Source organism: Cnephaeus nilssonii (genome assembly GCF_951640355.1).
Source record: "Cnephaeus nilssonii genome assembly, chromosome: 10".
In the NCBI taxonomy this organism is placed as follows: Eukaryota; Metazoa; Chordata; class Mammalia; order Chiroptera; family Vespertilionidae; genus Cnephaeus; species Cnephaeus nilssonii.
This window is the reverse complement of record NC_137081.1, coordinates 76,392,628-76,416,069: the sequence shown is the minus strand read 5'-3', so window position 1 is coordinate 76,416,069 and position 23,442 is coordinate 76,392,628. Positions and strand designations below refer to the sequence as shown.

Sequence of the window (23,442 nt, the reverse complement as noted above, 5' to 3'; positions counted from 1 at the left end):
GGGCCTCCTTTGGGTGGTCCCTCAGACTCTCCGGGAGTAAATGTCCCTTCTGCCTGCTGCCGGGGGCAAGGGGCGGGGGGCTGTACTTGGGGAGAAAAGTTTGCAAAACTCTCCCTGAGGGGCAGGGGGTCAGCGCTCCCGAAACTCCCGGCAATGAGGCGGTGCAGGCCACGCCTGTGAGTGGGAGCCAGGAGCGCCCAGGGCCCGCCTCCCTGTCCCCCCCCCCCCCCCCCATCCCGCCCACGGAGCAGCTCATCCCAGCGGGCCCACTAGCGGTTTCTGCAAGTGAGGAGTAAGCCTGGTTTGGTTACGCTAGTCCAGTGGTCGGCAAACCGCGGCTCGCGAGCCACATGCGGCTCTTTGGCCCCTTGAGTGTTCTAACGCCACTTCTTCAAAACAGACTCGCCCAGGCCGAAAACCGACTTCGGCGCACGGGCCACGAGGTTTCAATCGCACTGTACGTACGCGCCCGCACGTGGTATTTTGTGGGAGAGCCACACTCAAGGGGCCAAAGAGCCGCGGTTTGCCGACCACTGCGCTGGTCAGATCCCCCGTAGGATATTGTTTAGGGCGGCAGGTCCTGAGCGTGCTCAGGCGGAGAACCATGGAGAACAAAGGAAGTGGCCACACGTGGGCGCTCCCGGGAGGGTGAGAGGAGGCGAGGCTGCGGCCTGGCCCCCGGGGCTATTCCGGGAGGCCCTTCGCCGTCCAGGTGCTTGGATGCCGCCGGCCTCAGAGCCCACGGTAAGTAGGTGTTGCCCAAACCATCCCAGTGCCGCTGGCTGTTTCTCACGGAGAATGTTAGACGCTGGGGGCTCAGCAGGGCTGCCTCCTCCCCGGGTCCGTCCGTCCTCCAGGGGCAACACGCGAGGGAAGTTCTCACACAGGGGCGGGGTGGGCTGCCCGGCTCCCCTCCCGAGCAGGACTTCCGAGCCCCTCAGCAAAGACCTTCCCAGCAGGCTTGGCAGTGCCGTGGGGCTCCCGGGAGAGCCCATCACCGGCCACGTCAGGTCCCGCCTGAGAAGCAGGGCAGGTGCCGCCAGCAGGAGGCCTCCTGGGGCGGGGCAGGCTCCCCACGGAGACCTGGGCAGGTTCCTCCAGGGCGGGCCCTTTGAATGCGGGAAAATGGCGTGTGCGTTTCCGGAGCACAGACCTTGGGCTCAGGATGAGAAGGCGACCCCACACGGCAGGCCTGTGTCCTCCTCGGCCACAGCTCCCAGCTCCCCCCAGGAGCTTTGAGGACGTTCACTCGTTGGACAGAGGATGGGAATAGGCCCTGATGTTGCTGGCCTCCATTCTCAAGGTCACCTGTGCCTCATGACTCATCAGCCCGGGCTGAGCTGCCGACAAAACGCCCGGTTCTATCCAGGAACCGGCGCAGGCACAGTGGTGCAGACGGCTTGGGACTCTCCCATGTCAGCAGGGAGCCGGTCCCTTTGCCACCCTCCCGAAAAGGAACGGGAAATGCCCTCGGGCTCCATGGAGAAAGGCCATTCTCCTTTGGAAGAGCATCCAAGGACTGACACCAGAACAGACCCATGGCAGGAGCCCAGTGATGAGCCGAGAGACTCACCCTCTGTGCCCAGCGCCGGAGGCTTGTCCTGGGAGGGGAGCCAGGGGCTCGGAATCGATGCTCCCTCCTTCCTCAGAGGAGCAACTGAAGGCTCTTTGGGGAGACATCCCGAGCTGTTAGGTTGCTATTTATCATCTCTATTAAGTTTACTAGAAACAATAGGCCCCTTTCTAATGAAAACATTTATAAAAATGACCAGGGAAGACAGAAATCATGTCAATTAGCCATGGTGATTCATTTGGCTGCTGTGAGTTCAGATCGATGGAACAGTTCACAGAGCAGATGTCCTAGGGGTCTTATTAATTGCATTTGGTGAACACTGGAATTGCTATTTTGTTCCCCAGTTATTTTGATGGCTTCCCTTGAAGACCCGTGGACTCCTGAGACTGTTCAGTGATGTGCCTGATAAAGACGTACCTGTGAGTGCACGGGCTGGCCCACAGCTGCTCGGGATCAGCGACAGTTTGGGGAGGAAGGGAGCAGGATGCCGGATGAAAAAGTTACCAATGAAATAATGGGCTCAGCCCGGCCCGGGTGGCTCAGTTGGTTGAGCGTCCGTCCCATGCACCAGGAGGTCACCAGTTCGGTTCCTGGTCAAGGCACATGCCCAGGTTGCAGGCTTCAGTCCCTGGTGGGGGAGTGCAGGAGCTAGCCCATTGATGTTTCTCTCTCATCGACGTTTCTCTCTCTCTCCCCCTCTCTCTGAAATCAATACAAACATATTAAAAAATAATAATGCCCCCAGCAGCCAGGAAGGCGGCATTTCCCAAGATTAGTCTGCTCTGCTCTTTAAACCCCAGGACACAGCGAGAACACACTGAAGTGTAAACTCACGATGCTCCTCGGGGTACTCCTGTGCCGCCACGGACTCCTGAACAGGGTTAGCAGCTCTTCCAGGGGCAAGGGGAGGAGATGATGTCTGCCTTGGATTTGCCATAGAATTCCTAAGATTCGGGGCTGACTTTCAGCAGTGGGCGGAGCCTTGTCTGAAATCCTGCTAGTTGGGAATCCCACCCATCTCTCTGAACTGGTCAGGCCTTATACACTCCCCCTCTCCCAAAAGCCACCCCCAAATACATTTACCCATCCTTCACAGCCTTTCTGCCAGTTAATCTAAGGAATGGCTTCAGGTTAGCACAGAGGGGGCCACAATGTCACAGTACACTGTGCAACACACAGGCCAGCTCCTTGGATCTCCTGGGCACCACTCCATCTTTCTTTCACCCATCAAACCCTACATCTAACTACATCTAACTGTTCAATGAACAAGTGGAAGAGTCGATACAAAAGTACAGTTACTTTTGGTCCTGAGCTATATGCCAGGATATGGTTTTTTAAAAATAGATTTTAGAGAGTGAGGAAGGGGGGTAGAGAGAGATAGATCATCGATGTGAGAGAGAAACATCGATCAGTTGCCTCCTGTATGTGCCCCGACCAGGGATCGAACCAGCAACCTAGGTATATGCCCTGACAGGGAATCGAACCCACAACCTTTGGTGTATGGGACGAAGCTCCAACCGAGCCACCTGGCCAGGGCTATGCCATTTTTACTATAAAATATTTCCGATTTCCAAGTATGTATATGTTTGAAGGTACAAAGAATGTTAATTATTACCTGTGACTTGCAACCTGGCTTTAGGAAGAGGACATTACTGAGCCTGTAGAGGCCCCTCCGGCCCCGCCTTGGCCACAGGCCTTCCTCTGCCTCCCAGGTGGGGCACGTCTCTGACCACGGAAATGAAATCACGGCGTGTGCAGTCTTCTTTGAACGTTTGGTAGAATGAACCCGTGAAGTCTGGTCCTGGGCTTTTTTTGGGGGGGAAAGGAGGTTTTTTTGTTTTTGTTTTTGTTTTTTATTGCTGTTTCAATTTCCTTACTAGTGATTGGTCTACTCAGGTTTTCTAATTCTTCATGATACCGTCTAGTAAGTTGTAGGCTTCTAAGAATCTGTCCACTTTTCCCAGCTTGTCCAATTTGGTGGCATATAGCCTTTCGCCCATCAAATTTTATAATCCTTTGTAATTCTGTGGTATCTGTTGTAACTTCTCTCTCATTTCTGATTTTATTTCTTTAGTGAGTCTAGCTAAATATTTGTCAATTTTGTTGATCTTTTCAAAGAACCATCTCTTCTGCTCATTACTTTTTAATTGACTTTTTATTCTCCATTTTGTTTATTTCCACTCTGCTTTTATTATTTCCTATCTTCTGACTTTGAGCTTCATTTGCTCTTCCTTTTCTACTTCCTTAAGGTATAATGTTGCAAATTGATGCAAAAATTCTCAACAAAATACTAGCAAGCCCAATTCCTCAGCATATTAAATAATTATACACTATGTCCATGTGGGATTTATTCTTGAAATGCAAGGGTGGTTCAACATAAAATTATCAATTGATGGAATACACCATATTAACAGAATGAAGGACAAAAACCACATGATCTCAATTAATGCAGAAAAATCATTTGATAAATTTCAACACCCTTTCATTATAAGGATGAAACTACTAAGAAAAGAAGGAAACTACTTCAGTATTAAAAAGGTCATAGATGAAGAGCCCACAGCTAACATACTTAATGGGGAAAGACTGAAAGCTTTTCCTCCAAGATCAGGAATGAGATATGCCAATTTTGACACTGCTATTCAAGAGAGTATTAAAAGTTCTAGCAAGAGCAATTCCAAGAAAAATAAATAAAAGGCATCCATATTGGAAAAAATTAAAATTATCTGCTTGTAGATGGCATGATTTTATATATAAAAAATCCTAAAGATTACACACACAGAGACACACACACACCTACACACCTGTTAGAACTAAAAAATAAGTAGTATAGTGAAGTTGCAGGACACAAAATGAACTTATAAAAATCAGTTACATTTCTACACATTAACTGTGAACAATCTGAAAAGTAAATTAAAAATACGATCCCATTTACAATAAAGTAAAAAAGAATAAAATACAAAGAATTAACCAAGGAAAGAAAAGAATAGTCAACTAAAAATTACAAACATTGCTCAAAGAAATTAAAGATATAAATAAGAAGAAAGACATTTTGTGTCCATGAGTTGGAAGACTTATTTTATTTTAGTTTATTGAGTTGAGAAAGTGAGAGGAGGGGGTGGAGAGAAAGAAACATTGATTTGCTGTTCCACTTACTAATGCATTCATTGGTTGCTTCTTGGATGTGCCCTGACTGGAGATTGAACCCGAAACCTTGGCATATCGGGAAGAAGCCCCAACCAGCGGAGTTACTCGGCCAGGATGAATTGGAAGACTTGATACTATTGAGATGTCAGTACCACCTAAAGTGAGTCATTCTAACCTACAGCTGCTGTCGGCATGGGGGAAGAATGGGTCTCAGAGATGCCAGCAGGCTGGACAGGGCAGGCGTGGATTTCGGGGGGCAGAGGGCTCCCAATGCCCAGGGTTGCTTAGGAACTAGCGAATACATTTCCAGGCCAGGGACAGGATATGCTAACATACATTAGGAACATATTTTATCATTGTGCTACGTAAGAAAGAAGGCACAGTGGTAAAACGAAACGCCTATCCCACACACCTCAAGTTTTGCTAAATGGGGAAACATTTGGTCTCTCTTTGCCCTTAGTCCCTCCTCCCTGAAGGAGGCAGAAGAACGTGGCCCTTGGAGATTTCAGCGGCGGCACAGAGGATAAAGCACCTGCCCCCTCCCGTCTCTGACCAGCCTGCCTACCAGACTGGGGCTTTCTGCTTTGCCACTTTTATGAGCCCAGGAGCCCTGCGAGTCCTTCTCTCATCGACCCCACAATGAGGCCAAGGGACTGTGGGACAGGGTTTCACAGACTAGATCAGGCTCCTACTTTGCTGCAGGGGCTGCCATGTCCCGACCAGGACATGGGCCACGAGTGTTAGCTTGGCTGAGGAGCAGAGCCGTGCCACGCTCTCCCTACCCTATCAACCTCAGAATTGATCTTCTGAATTTCATCTTTCTGACTCTCAGGCTCATGCCTCAGCGGCTTCCCAACTGATGTGTGGAGGGAGGCATTAACAATCACCCTCCCCAACTCCCTAACAGCAGCTTTCAAACCAACAACAGAGCGCCCGCAGAGCGGTTCCGTGCAGGCCTCTGTAAACGCCCATTTGATGGCAGCGGAGGCACCAGCTGAGACACAGCACGGAGAAGCCATGCTGGGTGGAAAGTGGGTAGGACGGTTTGCAGGGTTGCACAGGTGGCTCTAAAGGGGGAGTGCGCAATCTGGAGTTACAGCCGAGGTGGCTGTGTGGCGTGGCTACCTACACTGTGTGTGTAAAGTGTATGTGCTCAGCACTTGCGACGGCCAGGAAAGCGATTGTGTTAGTTTTTTGTTTGTTTTTTTAAAGTTCATTTTATGGGTTAAGTCAAAACCGTGTGAAGATCTTTCTTAAAAAGACCTTAGCTGTCACACGGAACGATGTTTGGGGTTTCTGTAATTCAGTGAACTCTGGTGGAGAGAAGGCAGATGCAGAAGAACAGAAAGACTATGAAATATGTACCCTTTATAGGAAATGCAGAATTAACAATATTTTTAAGATGTTCCATCTGCCAGTTTCTAGAAAACAAACAAACAAACAGCATCTCTAATGAGACAGAGCCACGCAGTATTTCAGAGCTGGGAGAAGACTGTTAACGCAGGTGCAGCAGCCGGAACCAGAGTGAATTCCAACCTCTGGCCTTTCTCGGTAGGCAATGGGAACCAACCAATAGAAACACAACCAGGGCGGCAAAACACCCTTGCCAGCAAAAGGCAACTGACAAACGAGAGGAGATGGGGCATTTTTCGGGGGGTTGGTTATTCAGATAGATCTGGGCATTGAATAGGAGCTCACAATTTTCCAGTTTAAAAGAATAAAAGGTAGAATGAGAGACAGGCTAATAACATGCAACAGCAAGTGGGATACTATTTCCACAACCTATTCTTGATGTTTGGTATTCATGGCTCTGTATCCCTTAAGTAAATACAATTTTCCCACTTCACTCTGAAGAGCTCAAGAATGTTGACTGCTTAGACATATAATTTAAAGTGGTTCATGCTTTTATTTCCACAGAAACGACACTTTAAGTGTTTCGCTCAAGAATCTGAAGATGTATTAGTAAGACATGCGGGCAGAAACTGCTTTTCCCATCAGCAGTTCAGAAAATGTAAAACGGTATTTAGTTGTCACAGGAAAGTCTCCCCAAGAAATGTACCTTCGAATGTGATCAATGCCGAGTGGCCGAGTGGGTTTCCTTAGAAATTCCAAATGTTCTCTTCCCTAGGGCCCTGGGGCTGCTAAAGCAGCTTTATCGGTCATCAGCGTTTCTGGAGATCAGTGTCACTCAGGGGCCGAGCAGGAAGGAAGGACAGGCATGGTTTGGGCGCTGAGCCACCTGCCCAGGAAGTCCTCCCACCAGCTCCAAAAGGCCCAACTCCGCAGCGGGAGGGGGCGGGGTGCGGGCACGGCCTCAGGACACCACCATGTCTCCCAGCGCAGGCATCTCCTCCCAGCTCCAAACTGCAAACTGCTTCGTCCCTGGCGATCCGTGTTCTGCTCTGTTCCCTGGGCCCAGCGCCCTTCCTCTTCTGTCTGTACCTGCGGAGTGTTTTCAGGGCCGCCTCCTGCATGCCGCCAGCCCCTTGGTCTTGCACTTGTCTCCTTTCCTATGTGGTAGCTGCTATGTTCTTCCAGGGGGTGGGGGTGGGGGTGGGCGGCTCTGCGCTCCTTCCTGCAGGCAGGGTGCAGGGTCCCCTCCCGACACCTCGCGTGCCCTCTAGGGAACTTCCCACTTGCAACCCACCGGGGGCAGCTTCTTTCAGACTGTGAGGACGAAGGACAGCCTCCCTCGGCGTCCCCGCAGTGTTTACCTTGTGAGGTCTTTGCTATTATCGATCTCCGGCTACCTTTATTTTCAGTCCCAGAATGCTCCGCCTCAGTGTGCCCCACAAGTAAAGTAGGTCAAGAACCTGTGTGGCCAATGCTCATTGTTCCTTAGAGTGTTTTTCTTTCCAGCTTTATTGAGGTCTAATTGACAGATAAAATTGTATGGTGTTTAATGTGCACAATGTGGTCATTTGGTACACTGATAGAATAACCACCGTCTAGTTAAGTAACACTTTCATCACCTCACCTATTTATCTTCTTGGTGGGGGGAGAACATGTGTTCCACTCTCTTAGCAAATATCAACTGTACAATACATGTTATCACCTGTAGTCACCATGTCATGTGTTAGATCCTCAGATCTTATTCATCTCATAACTGAAAGTTTGTACCTTTTTATTAAACTCTCCCTATTCCCTCACCTCCCAGTCCCTGGTGACGACTTTTCTACTCTCTATTTCTAGGAGTTCAACATTTTAAAAAAGATTCAACATGTGATGCCATGTAGCATTTGTCTTTATTTGGCTCATGTCACCTAGGATGATGCTCTCCAGGTTCATGTTGTCACAAATTGCAGGATTTCCTTCTTTTTTAAAGCTGAAAAATATTCCACTGTATACATCGACTATGTTTTCTTTTTTATTGATTCTTAGAGAGGGAGAGGAAGAGGGGTAGGGAGAGGGAGAGGGAGGGAGGGAGAGAGAGAAACATTGATCTGTTGTTCCACTTTATGCTTTCACTAGAGGCCCAGTGCATGATTGAATCATGCACGTGTAGGGTCCCCTACACGCTTTCGCTTTTGATCACGGTGGAGCTGGGTGCCTGTCCGCTGGTGCACCAGGCCTTTCAGAAGCCTCCAGCGCGGCAAAGGCTTCTGAAAGGCCTGGTGCACCAGCGGACAGGCACCCAGCTCCCCCGCTTTTGATGGTCCGCGGTGGGATGTGAGCTCACTGCCCCAGAGGCCCCCTCTGTGCCGCAGCACAGCCATGGCGCAGACGCTGAGCTCGAGCCGCCGCTGGCGATGCGAGCTCAGCGTCCCGCCGGCCCAATCAGCCACCCCGGCCACCCCGAGTCACACCCCCCCGCGCCTCCTGGCCAATCGCGGGCATAGCGAAGGTACGGTCAATTTGCATATTTGTCTATTATTATGCTTTCATTAGTTGCTTCTTGTATGTGCCCTGACTGGGGATCAAACCCGCAACCTTGGCATATTGGGACAACACTTTAACCAACTGAGCTACCTGGCCAGGGTGCTATGTTTTCTTTATTCGTTCATTCGTTGACACACACGTAGGTTGTTTTCATACCTTAGCTCTTGTGAATAATGCTGCAATGAACATGGGAGTAGAGATATCGCTTTGAGATAATGGTTTTGTTTTCCTATAGATATATACCTGGAAGTGAGATTGCTGGATCACAAGATAGTTCTATTTTTAACTTCTTGAGGTCACCATACTATCCTATCTAATAAAGAGGGGATATGCTAATTGACTGCCATGCCCTCACAAGATGATGGTGCCCACAGCCACTAGATGGCATCGCCCAGTCCCCTCAACACCACCTCATCCAGCCTCAGTCCCCAGTCTCCTCAGCCCCGCCTCATCCAGCCGGAGACCCCCAGTCCCCTCAGCCCTGCCTCACCCAGTTGCTGCAGCATCCAGCCTCAGTCCCCCACTCCCCTCAGCCTCGCAGGGGAAGGCAGTTGGGGGTGATTAGGTCAGTAGAGGAGGGCAGTTGGAGGTGATCAGGCTGGCAGGGGAGGGCAGTTGGAGGTGATCAGGCCGGCAGGGGAGGGCAGTTGGGGACGATCATGCCGGCAGGGGAGCAGTTAGGGATCAATCAGGCTGTCAGGGGAACAGTTAGGGGACTATCAGGCTGGCAGGCAGAGTGGTTAGGGGCAATCAGGCAAGCAGGCAGGTGAGTGGTTAGGAGCCAGCAGTCCCAGATTGTGAGAGGGATGTCCAACTGCCAGTCACAAGATGGTGGCGCCCAGTCCCCCAGTCCCCCAGTCTCCGGCTGAGGGGACTGGGGGATTCCCTCTTTATTACATTGGCAGTCGGACATCCCCCGAGGGGTCCCAGATTGGAGAGGGTGCAGGCTGGGCTGAGGGACCCCCCCCATGCATGAATTTCATGCACTGGGCCTCTAGTCCTATATAATAAAAAGCTAATATGCAAATAGTCATCATGCCCTCACGCCATCATGCCATAATGGCTCAGACACTCAACACTGGGGAGAGAGGAATGGGGACCAGCCAGGCTGCGGCCCGGGAGAGAGACAAGCTGCCTGCCCCATGGTCCTGGGCACCTACAGCTGCGGCCAGGGTGAAGCTGCCCACCCACGGTCCCGAGGCTGCGGCCGGCCTGGGCGAAGCTGGCCTGGGTCCTGGGTGCCTGTGACCGGCCAGAGGAGGGAATCCTGGGTCCTGAGTGTGGGGTGAGGCAGAGGCGGTTAGGGGTGATCAGGCCAGCAGGAGAGCAGTTAGGGGCGATCAGGCCAATAGGGGAGCAGTTAGGGGTGATCAGGCAGGCAGGCAGAGGTGGTTAGAGGCAATCAATCAGGCAGGCAAGCAGAGGGGTTAGGGGCGATGAGGCAGGCAGGCAGGTTAGGAGACAGCGGTCCTGGATTGCTAGAGGCAGTCAGACATCCCCCAAGGGGTCCCAGATTGGAGAGGGTGCAGGCCGGGCTGAGGGACTCATCCCCCCATGCACGTATTTCGTGCACTGGGTCTCTAGTTTTCCATAGCGGCTGTACCAAAGTACATTCCCACCAACAGTGTACAAGGGTCCCCTTTTCTCCACATTCTCACCAGCATTTGCCATCTCATGTTTCTTTAAAAAAAATTTTTTAATCCTCACTTGAGGACATGCTTAGAGGAAGAGAGAAGAATGAGAAAGAGAGAAAGAGGAGAGAAACATAGATGTGAGAAACATCAATTGGTTGTCCTCTGTATTTGCCTTGACTGAGGCTTGAACCTGCAACCCAGGTATGTGTCCTGACCAGGAATTGAACCTGCAACCTTTTGGAGCACAGGATGGTGATCAACCAACTGAGCAACTCCAGCCAGGCTTGTGTCTTTTTTTTATAATGGTCCCTATAACAGGAGTGAGATGATATCTCATTGTGGTTGAGTTGCATTTCCATGGTGCTTAGTGATTCTTTTTTGCTATGGAGTTGTATGAGTTTCTTATTTATATTGGATACTAATCTCTTATTGGATATGTGGTTTGCCAATATTCTCTCCCATTGAGGAGGGTTTTTTGTTGTTGTTTTTTTTTACTTTTGTTGATGATTTCCTTTACTGTGCAGCTTTTTAATTTGATGTAGTTCAACTTGTTTATTTTTGCTTTTTTAAAAAATATATTTTTATTTATTTCAGAGAGAAAGGGAGAGGGAAATAGAAACATCACTGATGAAAGAGAATCATTGATTGGCTGTCTCCTGCACACAACACACTGGGGATCGAGCCCACGACCCAGGCATGTGCCCTGACCAGGAATCAAACTGTGACCTCCTGGTTCATAGGTTGACGTTCAACCACTGAGCCACACCGGGCTATTTTTGCTTTTATTATTGGATCCAAAAAATTGCAGCCAAGGCAGATGTCAAGGAGCTTGCCCCTGTTTTCTTCTAGGAGTTGTATGCATTCAGGTCTTATGTTCAAGTCTTTAGTCCATTTTGAGTTGATTTATACGTATGGTGTAAAATAGGGATCCAGTTTCATTCTTTTGCATGTGGTTATCTAGTTTTCCCAACACCATTTATTGAAGAGACTATCCTTTTCCTATTATATAGTCTTATCTCTTTTGTTGAAACTTATATATGCACTAGAGGCCCAATGCACAAAATTCGTGCAAGAGTAGGCCTTCCTTCCCCCAGCTGCTGGCACCGGCTTCCCTCTGGCACTCAGGACCCGTGCTTCCTTCCAGCTGCCAGCAGGCACCCGGGACCCAGGCTTCCCTTGCAGCCTGGCTTCATCTGGAAGGTCATCCGGAAGGATGTCTGGTCTAATTAGCATATTACGCCTTTATTATTATAGACTAGAGGCCCGGTGCACGGAATTCATGCACTGAGGGGGGTTGTCCCTCAGTCCAGCCTGTACCCTCTCCACTATGGGACCCCTCGAGGGCAGTCGGACATCCCTCTCACAATCCAGGGCTGCTGGCTCCCAACTGCTTGCCTGCCTGCCTTCCTGATTGCCCCTAACCGCTTCTGCCTGCCAGCCTGATCACCCCCTAACCACTCTGCTGCCAGCCTGTTTGCCCCCAACTTCCCTCCTCTGCCGGCCTGATCACCCCTAACTGCCCTCTCCTGCAGGGTTGATCACCTCCAACTGCCCTCCCTTGCAGGCCTGGTCCTTCTCAACTGCCCTCCCTTGCAGGCTGGGTGCCTCCCAACTGCCCTCTCCTGCTGGCCATCTTGTGGTGGCCATCTTGTGTCCACATGGGGGCAGGATCTTTGACCACAGGGGGGCAGCTATATTGTGTGTTGTAGTGATGATCAATCTGTATATTACTCTTTTATTAGATAGGATAGAGGCCTGGTACAGGGGTGGGGGCCAGCTGGTTTGCCCTGAAGGGTGTCCCGGATCAGGTGGGGGTTCCCTTGGGGTGTGGGGCGGCCTGAGCGAGGGGCCTGTGGTGGTTTGCAGGCCGGCCACGCCCCCTGGCAACCCAAGCGGAGGCCCTGGTATCTGGAATTTATTTTCCTTCTATAATTGAAACTTTGTAGCCTGGAGCGGAGCCAAGCCTGGGGCTCTCTCCGAGGCCCGCAGCCATTTGTGTTGGGGTTATAATTGAAACTTTGTTGCCTTAAGCGGGTGGGCCCGGTCAGGGTGTGTGGAAAGCTTTGCTTCCCCTGTTGCCGGCGGCAACCCTGGCCTGCTCTCTCAAGCTCCATTCTGCTGCCATTTGTTTGAATTTGTTTACCTTCTATAATTGAAACTTTGTAGCTTGAGTGGAGGCTTAGGCCTGGCAAGGGCAGGCGGAAAGCTTGGCTTCCTCTGTTACCTAGGAAACCTTGCTCTCTGTGGCTGTAGCCATCTTGGTTTGGGTTAATTTGCATACTCGCTCTGATTGGATGGTGGGTGTGGCTTGTCGGAGGTATGGTCAATTTGCATATTTATCCATTATTAGGTAGGATGGGCTCTCTAGTCTGTTCCATTGGCCTATGTGTCAGTTTCTATGCCAATACCATAATGTTTGATTATTATAGCTCTGTACTACAGTTGGAAAGCAGGAAGCATCATGTCTCCAGCTTTGTTCTTCTTTCTCAAGATTGCTTTGGCTATTTGAGGGTCTTTTGTAGTTTCATACAAATTTTAGGATTTTTTTCTATTTCTATGAGAAATGTCATTGGAATTTTGATAAGGATTGCATGAAATCTGTAGATTACTTTGGGTAATATGGATATTTTAACAATATTAATTATTCAGGTCCGTGAACACAAAATATTTTCCATTTATTTGTGTCTTCTTCAATTTCTTTCATTAAAGTCTTGTAGTCTCAGTGTACAGATCTTTTACCTCCATGGTTAAATTTATTTGCATTCTATTCTTTTTGATGCTCTCAGTGTTTTTAGTTGGGGTTTTGAAATCTGGCAAAGAGAGAGACCACCTTCATGGGTCATTTCACCTGAAACCATCACCCATTCCTCCATCTGAGAATGTTCTCCCTAGAATTACCAACTTAATTTGATCTAAAGAGCAAGCTCCACTCAAACCTGACCTACTTACACCAAACTCTCACTTGCAAACACTCGCTGCTGGAGGAAAAACAGTGTGAAGACTTCTTAGCCCTCAGCCGTGAGGAATCCTGGGTTACTCTGGCAATGAGGCAGAAAGCTGCAAAGAGCTTGACCAGCAAAGCAGAAAAAAGGCCAAAGAAAGCCCAACCTAACTTGTATAATAAACAACACTATTTGATCTTATACAGCAAAATAGTTATAAACTTAATGAGAACTCTACAAAAAAAAATTCATGAGTGTATAATCTTTCTAAAAACTAGTGCTCTGCATTGTGAAACATCTGCTATTAATTAAAATTGGAAAGTCTCAAACTGATGAGGTCATATCGATACGGAATTTATACACAGTCTTTGTGGTGTACTTCGTCCTCGAACCTGTGTTTTGTGTAGTTCCAACTCTTCGCTTTCATGATTCTGACATATTACAGGACTGTGCTCTGCTTTTGTTTCATTACCACCCTTTTACTTTTTTATATCAATTACATTTTATTTTTTAACATATATCTCAATCAGATCATGCTTTAATATAAAGTGTTTTATCATCATCACTCCTTTTAAAATAGGTACCTTTCAGTAAGACAGGATTTTAAAAACAAGAAGTGGTAACTGGGGGACTAAGGTGCTTTGACAGTAAGCCTAGCTTTAATGCCTGAAGGCAAACCAGCTTTGCCTGGAGTCAGAGCACGGGGCCAGGCTGGGGAGAGCCGAGCTCCGGTGGGAAACATGTCGGATTCAGAGCTCGGCAGGAAGTGGGACCGGTGCTTGGCCGATACGGTCGTCAAGATAGGTACTGGTTTGGATTAAGACTTGTTTTCTCACTTACCTTCTTTAAAGGGAGATGTGGCCACTAGCCTTTGGTTCTGGCATGGGATTGGGAATGGCCTCCTCCAACTGCCAGCATGATTTCCAGGCTCCGTATCTTCTACGTGGAAAATATGTCAAAGAGCAGAGCGTGACTTACACCTGAGAATATCTCAGTGGGCGGAGAAGAGAAGTCATGTTTATTCCTCAGGAACACTGAAGTGCCCGGAGTAAGCTGACATTCTTCTGTGTCAATGTTACCAGCAGTGCTTTAAACGCCAGCACACTGTTTATGTATTTGAAGCCAAGTCTGTTTCCTGTTTTGTAGTTTCTCTCTGGAAATTGCAAGGAGGTGGTCTTAAAAGAAATATATTAAACAAAAATAGGCAAAAACAAACAAACACAAACAAACCCCCAAAACAAAAAACAGCTAACTGAAAATTGAAGTTTAAGTGACATTTTATATTTTATTTTTTCAGTTTTTTAATATATTTAACAATTACTTTACCCAGAACCCCTGATTTGTCCACAAACACTATAGGTCCAATTAGTTTTTTTAAAACATCATTTTAATAAAGACAACTGGCTAAGAAATAAAAAAGAAAACACTCAAAACGTGTACCCCAAGCCCATTTTGGAGGCATTTAGTGAACACGAGTCTCTCTTGCATACTAAGCAGGCTGGTCACGCTTTGCCCAGGATTCCTGAATAATGAGGATTTGCTCCCAAAACTTCCCTTATGGTCTTGCCATGCCCCATTCTATACGCTCAGCAGTCCTGAAACAATCCCAATCCAGCAGCATTTTGCAAGTAATTGAGAATATATTTTTTAAGTACAACCCATGCATAACACCATGATTAAGGTAGTAGTAGGAAATCAGAGCTTAACAAAACCTTACTGAAACACAATTGAGAGTCTGCATGAAATCAAGGTCACAGAAATAGTACTGCATCTCAGGATTTCTGTTAGGTACTTTAAAAAGGTATTGAACGCTAAAAGCATTTAATATGAAAAGGGAAGCTGAATTCTTGACTTTCTGAAAAATTTCACTCTTAAAATATTAGACAAACATGAAAAAAAATGAGTTAAATTCCTCCACATGTAAGCCATCTGTCATCCATTCCAAGTTTGTTAAACTTCATTTCTTCACCAAGAACCGCGTGATGTCGGATCCATGCTTTGCCGCCAGAGACTGTCTCCTCACCTGGCTTCTTTCCTTGGCTTGCCTGGCAGTTCTCTAAAAGTTAAAGACATGAATGTGTTCACATGTGGGGAGAAAAGTACTGGCTACAGAAACTCAACTACTCTTCGTATTCTGTTAGTCTGGAAACACCTACATGACTGCCACACCCACGCCCAGTGTTTAGCCATTAGGGACATCACCAAACTACCAGCAGTGAACCCGAGCAGCTCTGCTGAGGGCCGAGGTCCGGGGTTCACTTAGGACCAGGTGCTGAGGAGAAAACACAGAGTTTGGGGGGATGCTACCCAGTGAGATCCGGGCATCCCTCCCTTAAGTCTTGGGGAGGAGGCCATGATTCTCCTTGTCCAAGTGGGAGTTTTAGGCCATCTCGGGATTTCCCAGAGTGCAGTGTGCACAAGGCCTGCCCCTTCGTCATTCCCAACCCAGCAGCCAAACCAATGCGGAAAACAAAATGGGATAGACAAGAAATGGATTGTTTTGCCAGTCCCGCAAATAAGACTTCTCATGAGAACCCGAAAAAGTGACCACAGAAGGGGCAGCATTTTGCTTTGCTGTGTCTTAATTCTCTTATTAGTCTTAAGTATGCTACTAATTTGCACGTTGGAGAAATCGAACGGCTTCCCCCCATCCCCATTGGAGTCCATGCGCGTGTGAAGTGACCCAGGTGGAAGGGTGTGGAAAGCAAAGAGGGTTCAAATGAAGAACAAACAGAACAATCCCCATTTGTGTAAAGTTATGTTTCTGAGGAGAGGACTCTAAAACATTAAAAGGCTAAGAAAACGCTCATATAATAGGAACATTGTCAAAGGATTGAACAGATCTCAAAGCTGTAAATACAATTGATTAGCATTTTAAAAACCATTAGGACTTTTAGCAAACAAACTGGGGCAGGCCTCTTCCCCCACTGCCCGGGCACAATCCATGCAGTCAGATGGGCACTCTCTTCCCTGACGGGCTGGGAGGGGCCTAACAGTATAACCTTCGGGGAAACAGCTTGGAGATAAAAACAGCAGCCTCAAAAATATCCAAACACATGACTCAGGGATATTTTAGATCTGAGAATCTATCTTAAGGAATGACCTCAAAAACAATAAAGTGCGTGGCAACAATATGTATAAGAACAAAAAAGAATGTAAATAACTTCAATGTGCATTAGTATAGGAATGCTAAATACACTAAGGTAGAGATCTATTCAACAGAATCATGTGTAGCCATTTTAGACAATAACATTGTGAATGCTTATGGGAATGTGAGAAAATGCTTAAATCTGCCAAAGGGAAAAAATAAGTCAGATGCAAAGTTTCATACTGAATAAATGTGTCTTTCTAAGTTTATCTCAACAGGTAGGCCTGACTTCCTTTTGCTGACGGCCTGTTAAAAATTCATCCTAGTTGATAAACAAATACTGTGTCATTTTCCCCCTCTCGTTTTAAGCAACAAGTAATTAATTGTGCCAAGGTTAACAGGTTTTATACTTTGGCCAAGAGTGCAATGTTTGCATATTGAACTGAGTTGGTCCTAGAGATAATTTATTAAAGTTCTTAGACATTTCAGGACATCCTTAGCTGCACATGCAAACATATGTCACTGCCCCAATTCACCGAACTTCTAGTTTGAAGGTCTGGGTCTCTTCAAGACTAGGCAAACTACATTGTATTTCTTTTCTGCTAGGCGGTGGGGAAATTTCCGGGTCCTGGGATGAATCAGAAGGCAAGCAGCTTCTCTCCCATCTGTGACTGAGACCTAGGCCTCGAGAGGAAACACAAGTGTTAGGTGATGAAAGAAATAAAATGTATCTTGGATCCCAGCCCAGGACGTAGATGCACCAGTCCTCTCCACGCCTGCAGGCACGATGTCACTGCTGCCTGGGACGGGTGGGATGAGCGGGGCGCGTACTGACCTCTCTGTGACAGACTGTGCAGAGGGTCTGCAGGTTGTCCAGGGAGCACTGTCCTCCGCCTCCGAACACCGGCCGGATGTGGTCCACCTGCCAGAAGTGCCCTTCCCCGGGGGCTCTGACCATCTCGTTAAGCTGCAACCAGAACCCAGGATCAGCACTTTTGTACATACACTGCGGGAACTGTGGGCTTTGCATTGTGCGATCATGTTTACACAGCAGAATCAGGGGAAAAATACATTAGGATGGCTCTTTATAGCGTTTGTGAATAGGAAAAAGCATCTAGGTTAGCAATTTGAAAACAATAAAATGTTTCTGAAAAGTTCTTTTTCCCTTACCTAACCCATTTTGAGAAAAAATTATAAGCAAGTAGAAATACCAAGACTCCTGACAGACTGGGAAAAACTAGTTGTTTTTTCACTTTTGAGCTAGTTTATACAGTCACTAAAACAAAACAGAAAAGATTAAGAACAGATTAAAAACTTAAAACTTCTGAATATTACTACTGACTTAAACAATCTTTAATTGTTAACCTAAATGCATTTATTACTATACCAATGACAGTTTAATATTAATAGCTATAACCTGGAACTCCCATGCTAGTCACCTGGGAATCTGCTAGTTTACAAGGACTGGTATATTTCTAGAACAACCTCTATAAGTTGCATATTTTGAATAAACAAAGATGTCCACTTAAAGCAGGGATGATTTAGGCTAGTCCACATACACACACTTAATATTTAAACAATGATGACCTACATTCAAACGGGATGTATTGTAACATTTTACCTAAGGTAGTAAAACCAGCTCACAGCACAGCTGTGCAGTTGTTTAAATATCACAAAGATCAGTGTGAAGGTTGTTTTTATTTTCTCGGTCTTGAACAAGGAAGAAGTTGTAATCAACTTCCTGGCTGCCAGCCATGGGAACCTGTGATGCAGTTCTAAAGCACTTTCAAGAAAAGCTGCAGACCTGTGTGGGCACAGGGCCCGGTAGGCAGTGCCCAGCCTCAGAGGCACCCCAAGTGGCAGCGAGTTGGAGCGGAAGCTTTGTCCAGCTGTGGCTGGCACTGTGGAAGCAACTACAAATAGAAGTCTGATGCATCGAGCAAATGGCGCATTCTTAGGAAAAAGAGCCATTTTGGTTCTGCCTTTTGTAACCAATTCTTTTGCTCTGAACAGTCTCTACTCTGACAGACTCTATGGTCTAGAAGGTGTTTATTCTCCCTAGTAATTGGCAAATCACGTGGGGACATCTTCAACATCCTAAATTCACCTGTCCAAAGAGTCACCCCTCTCTGAGTGGTCCTCCCAGAACCGAGCCTGTGGTGCTCCCTGTCCTCTGAGCACTTTTGTTTTGGGAGTCACTACGGGGAGTCACTACGCTGCTTCGTGGACAGGCCGCTTCCAGGATGTCCGCAAGTCTGGCCACGTGTGTCTCCTGGCAGCCTGCTCATGGAGGCGGCAGGCAGCAACGACTCCGGTGACACCCGGGGATGGGTGCTATATGTCCCTCACCCATTGACCAAAGGATATTTCAGGAACTCAGGACACCATTTAAAAAACAGTGTATCTCCCTAGTTCTCAAAGTCATGCGAATTCATCTTTGCAGAAATGCTTATTAATGAATTCTGACATAATTCAGCAATAATAGATAAATAAAAATATATGATTTGACAATATTTTAGTGGGCAGAGAGTGGCTCAGGAGTGATTTTTTAAAAAATTAAGCTCACTGCCCTGGCTGGGGTGGCTCAGTGATCAGAGCATCAGCCTGCACACTGAAGGGTCATGGGTTCAATTCCTGGTCAAGGGCACGTACCTGGGTTGCAGGTTCAATCCCTGGCCCTGAAGGGCGTGTGCAGGAGGCAACCAATCGATGTGTGTTTCTCACATCGATGGTTGTCTCTCTCTCTCCCCCTCCCTCCCTCCTTTTCACTCTCTCTAAAAATTAATGAAAAAGATATCCTCAGTTGAGGATTAACAACAAAAACTCAGCTCACTATAAAATTATACATTTTGCTTTAGTTTGAAGTTTAGAACTGATTAGATCACAGCATTAGAAATCCAACTGAGTTTTGGGAATCAAAGCAAATATTGAAAAGTCTAAAGATAACATTTTGTCATAAATTGCTCTGCTAAAATCGTATTTTACAACAGATGAACATGTTTCCTTCTCATTGCAATGAACTGCATTTTATCTGTTTGCCCTTTGTCATTCAATATTAACATCATGAAAAGTAGAGCAACTGGACCATTGTTGTTTTTTTTTAATTTATTGGGGATGTGAAGAAAAAGGACACCCTGTACACTGCTGGTGGGAGTGTAAATTGGTACAGCCACTGTGGAAAACAGTATGAGGTTTCCCCATAGGTGCTTCTTCTTTTTTCTTTCTTTTGGAATCGGACCCGGGATCCTTCGGTCTATAGGCTGACACTCCATCCACTGAGCCAAACCGGCTAGGGCCCTCATAGGTGTTTCTTGATGCAATGTACCATCTGTTAAGGTCTCTTCCCCAAATAATTTAACGAAAATCTAATTAAGCCTCTATATCTTATAACCATTATTCTGGAAATCAGGGGGGTAGAGAAACATGTCAGATAATACCATGAGAATATAGGGAGACACATCCAGAATGTGGGAAATCCTATAGGCAAATGATCCAGTTTCCTCAGCAATCAATAGTGTAAAAAAAAGAAAGGGGCAAAACAGATTAAAGAGACCATAAGAGGCATGACTAACTGCCATGTGTGGGCATATTTTGATCTAATCTGAACAAGGCAACCGTAAAAAGGTATTTTTGAGACAATCTGGGTGGGAAACCAAACATAGACTTACTGTAATCAAGAAATTACCATTGTTTTGTGTGTGATAATGGTTATTGGGGGGATGGGATTAAATTTCCAAGACAGACAGAAAAAGAGAGGGAGGGAAGGAGGATGGGAAAGAAGGAAGTCTTTGTCTATGAGAGATACATAACGAAAATATTTAAGGATGAAATGAAGTGCTATCTGGAATTTGCTTTAAAATAATTCCAAGAGAGCCGGGACCAGTTTGACTCAGTGGATGGAGCGTCGACCTGCGGACTCGGGGGTCCCGGGTTCGATTCCGGTCAGGGCCGTGTGCCTTGGTTGCCGGCACGTCCCCAGTGGGGGGTGTGCGGGGGGCAGCTGATCGGTGTTTCTCTCTCATCGATGTTTCTAGCTCTCTGTCCCTCTCCCTTCCTCTCTGTAAAAAAATCAATAAAAAAATATATATATTTTTAAAAAAATAATAATAATTCCAAGAGAAAAAAAGAACTGAGGTAAGGGACAGATGAAAATTAAGGCAAAAATGTCGATAACTGTTAAAGTTGGGTGATGGGTTATGGGCTCATCATTCTCTCTACTTTTGTGTATATATTCAAGATTTCCCATATAAAAAGTTAAAAGGAGAGCAAGTCAGTCTCCATCCCTCAGCACAACGCTGCCTTCTGTCTGCCACACAACGATGACTTACCTGTTCTAGAGGGAGCTTGGAGGTCCAGGTAACGTCCAGAAGACTCTTCCGCTGACTTTTAGGAGCGTCTCTCAGACGTAAAAAGAGTTCTTGTGCGTTCAGATGACACAGCTGACACACACCATGTTCAATTTCGAACACTTTGGCTCGCAGGTAATTGTTATTAGAACGAATCCAAAACTCCTCCTGACAGTTCAGAGAGCAAAACCGTGAGTCCCAAGCGTTCACTTTGCACTCTTGCTTAGTTTGGCCTGCGGGCTGCTGACAGCGGAGGCAGAGCGGATTTCCTTCATTATCCACAGCTTGTAAGTAGCCTTTGGATGCAGGAGGCTTCACAGTGAGACCAGCTTGCGCTAGGCAGGGAGTCAGCGATGGGCCAGAGGCTCCATCTTCAAGACACTTCCTAGAACGGAACAGAACATAGCTAATAAATACACTAGTCTAAATAAGCCTAACGTCATATAATGGGCTTCAGGACTCCTATGCTGATAAACAGTAAACATAGAACCCACAGATTCTGTGATTCTATGTGGAGTGAAGCTAGTCAGTACTCTTGATTCCATGCCAAATACAGGAAAGAAGGGTGTGTTTAAAAAAGTTAATTTGAATACCAATGAGCTGCATCTCTTGAGAATTTAGGTATCATCAAGTTAAACAATCAGACTTGGAAACATCTGGAGAAGTTAGAAATGCTCTTGAGGCTGGGACAGGACTGGCTGATGTGAAATCCCAGCTAACGCTCTCCCAACGCTGCACACCTCGCTGCGACACAGCCCATTCCCAAGGCTCCACGGACCTGTCCTCCGGCTCCTCTGGAAACAGTCACATCCGTAAAGTGACAGCCAAGTAGCTAACAGCGTCCACAGGGTGAGAACCGAAGACTTGCTAAGCATGTGCCTCCTACAGGCAAACTCAGAGTCTGACTGAATTAAAATTAGAAATGAAACGTAATAGGACATGTGCTCCATTTGTTAGAATAAAAGGAAAAGGTGCATTACTCAATTATGTTGAAAAGTCCTACATGGGAATTACAACCGCTGTTTTCCTATTTTCTACGCTGCTTATTAGAAGCATTAGAAGAAAACGTCTTAGGAAAGAAAGAGCTCAGTATCAGGGGGCAGAGTCCAATTTGACCTCAGGTCTCCTAGCATCTTAGTGGCCTGGGGCAGTTCACTTGGTCTACCTGGTCCCAGGGTCCTCAAAATAACCTTCTTGCTTCTAATTTCCAAGATGAGGCCATCATGTGCCTCACAGGGTTGCTATGAGAACTGAAGGATTACTGTATTGTGAAAGCTCTTTGGAACGTGTAAGGTGGCCACACAAAGGAAAAGCACAATTACAAAAATGAATGCAAAAGTGGAAAGGAGTGGTCTCAGTACTGCTGTGCCCGACTAGTAAACAGGCCTTACTGTGTCGAAGTGTCCTGCGGCCCAGCCTCCTTGGTGATCAGACGGACGTGGCCCCCGGCATTCTTTACCTTGTCCATCGAGGCTGCAGCAACATCTTCTTTAGTTATGTATCTAAAATAATGACATGTTAGGTAGATGTTCTCTCCCGGTAAGATGTTTCCTGTTCATGTAGCTCCTTGCAAAGGCAATAGGAGAGAAAAAGCGAGACCCCAGTCTATTGGTTGTGTGATGCCAAAGTTAGGGGATGACGTTTTCTCCCTTTATATTGGTCACCACGGGTGGGAAACACATCTCTTTCTTCCACATTAGACTTATTTTTCTAAGAAATTCAAGAGTCATTCAGTGTTCTACGGGCCCATTTTCACTTAGAGGAAAAAAGGAGTGGGCGCAGGGATAAGAAATGATGGAGCGCAGGCGCACGAACAGCCTTAGGTATGGTGCAGGGAATCTCTAACAGCGTTTCCCCTCTCCTGGCCTCCTCTTCTAGGTTCCATATCACCTTGATAAGTTATAATAGTGAATCAGCCAGCATTTCAGATAAAGTGGTTCTCTTTTTAGCTAAACAGGTTCAATCACATCTTCCCTAATCTCAAGGTTGATCCCGTTATTATCAGCCCATCTAGGTTTACAGAACTGCCACTGAAGTGAAGCCACTCTTGCTGTGGGATTCACAGCACCATCACTCCCACACCACGGTGTAGGGGCTGGAAGTGAGGAGGAAGTTATTCCAATTAAAGGTGATGGGGGAATGTAAGAAGGTGAAATGCAATTACCCAATTAAGTCCTTCTAATTAGCATGGCCCAGTTTCTCTGGTAGTTAACACCTATTATAGTTTTGGGGTTTTGTTTTTTTAAATCAGTTCAAACATAAATTTCTTCATTTTTTGAGTACTTCATTTGGGAGCTTGACAAAAATCAAACTTAAATCACAATGGAATAGTTCTGCAATTGTAGGTAAATTTTAGAAATTTGCTTTTATGTTGTTAAAGCATATTTAACAATTAATAGATTTCCTTCTTATAAAGTATTTTACTCATTTTCAATTAGGTAATACATACTGCACATATATCAAAATTCAAAAGATAGGCAATAGTGTATTTCTCATTCTTTTCACCTCCCCCCAAAGCTACCTCTGCTGCTAGTTTTTAACAAATCCTTTTAGAAATCGTTTTTTTTCTGTATACAGGTTACATATTTTATTTATTTATCTCAGTATTTTTACAGACACATAACTCATAGCACTAAATTTAACATTTTAAATTTTACAATCCAGTGCATTTTGCTATATTCACCAGATGTACAGCCATCACTACTACCTGAGTCCAGAACATTTTTATCACCTCAAAAAGAAACCTGAACTCACTAGGAGACACTCCCATTAACTCTTTCCCTTTAAAAACAAATGGTAGCATCATATACACAGTAGTCTTCACCTTGCTCTGTTT

The 23,442-nt window shown here is 46.4% G+C and overlaps 1 protein-coding gene and 1 pseudogene across 3 annotated transcripts in view; one reads left to right on the top strand and one right to left on the bottom strand.

The window, feature by feature from the left end:
- The first annotated feature begins 13,801 nt into the window (after positions 1-13,801).
- On the top strand, positions 13,802-14,318 carry LOC307105935 (MICOS complex subunit Mic10-like; annotated as a pseudogene). Its single transcript has one exon. The product of its transcript is annotated as an MICOS complex subunit Mic10-like (transcript).
- A 110-nt stretch (positions 14,319-14,428) lies between these two features.
- Positions 14,429-23,442, bottom strand: part of ZRANB3 (zinc finger RANBP2-type containing 3) — a 199,526-nt gene continuing 190,512 nt past the window's right edge. The window contains exons 18-21 of one of the 2 annotated variants that reach the window (XM_079781908.1): positions 21,998-22,108; positions 20,589-20,991; positions 17,096-17,227; positions 14,429-15,228 (exon numbers count right to left, since the gene is read on the bottom strand). In XM_079781908.1, the coding sequence (XP_079638034.1) occupies positions 15,130-15,228; positions 17,096-17,227; positions 20,589-20,991; positions 21,998-22,108 (745 nt within the window). In that variant the 3' untranslated portion in view covers positions 14,429-15,129. The remainder of the gene's footprint in view (positions 15,229-17,095; positions 17,228-20,588; positions 20,992-21,997; positions 22,109-23,442) is intronic. The other variant, XM_079781909.1, reaches the window with a different exon arrangement.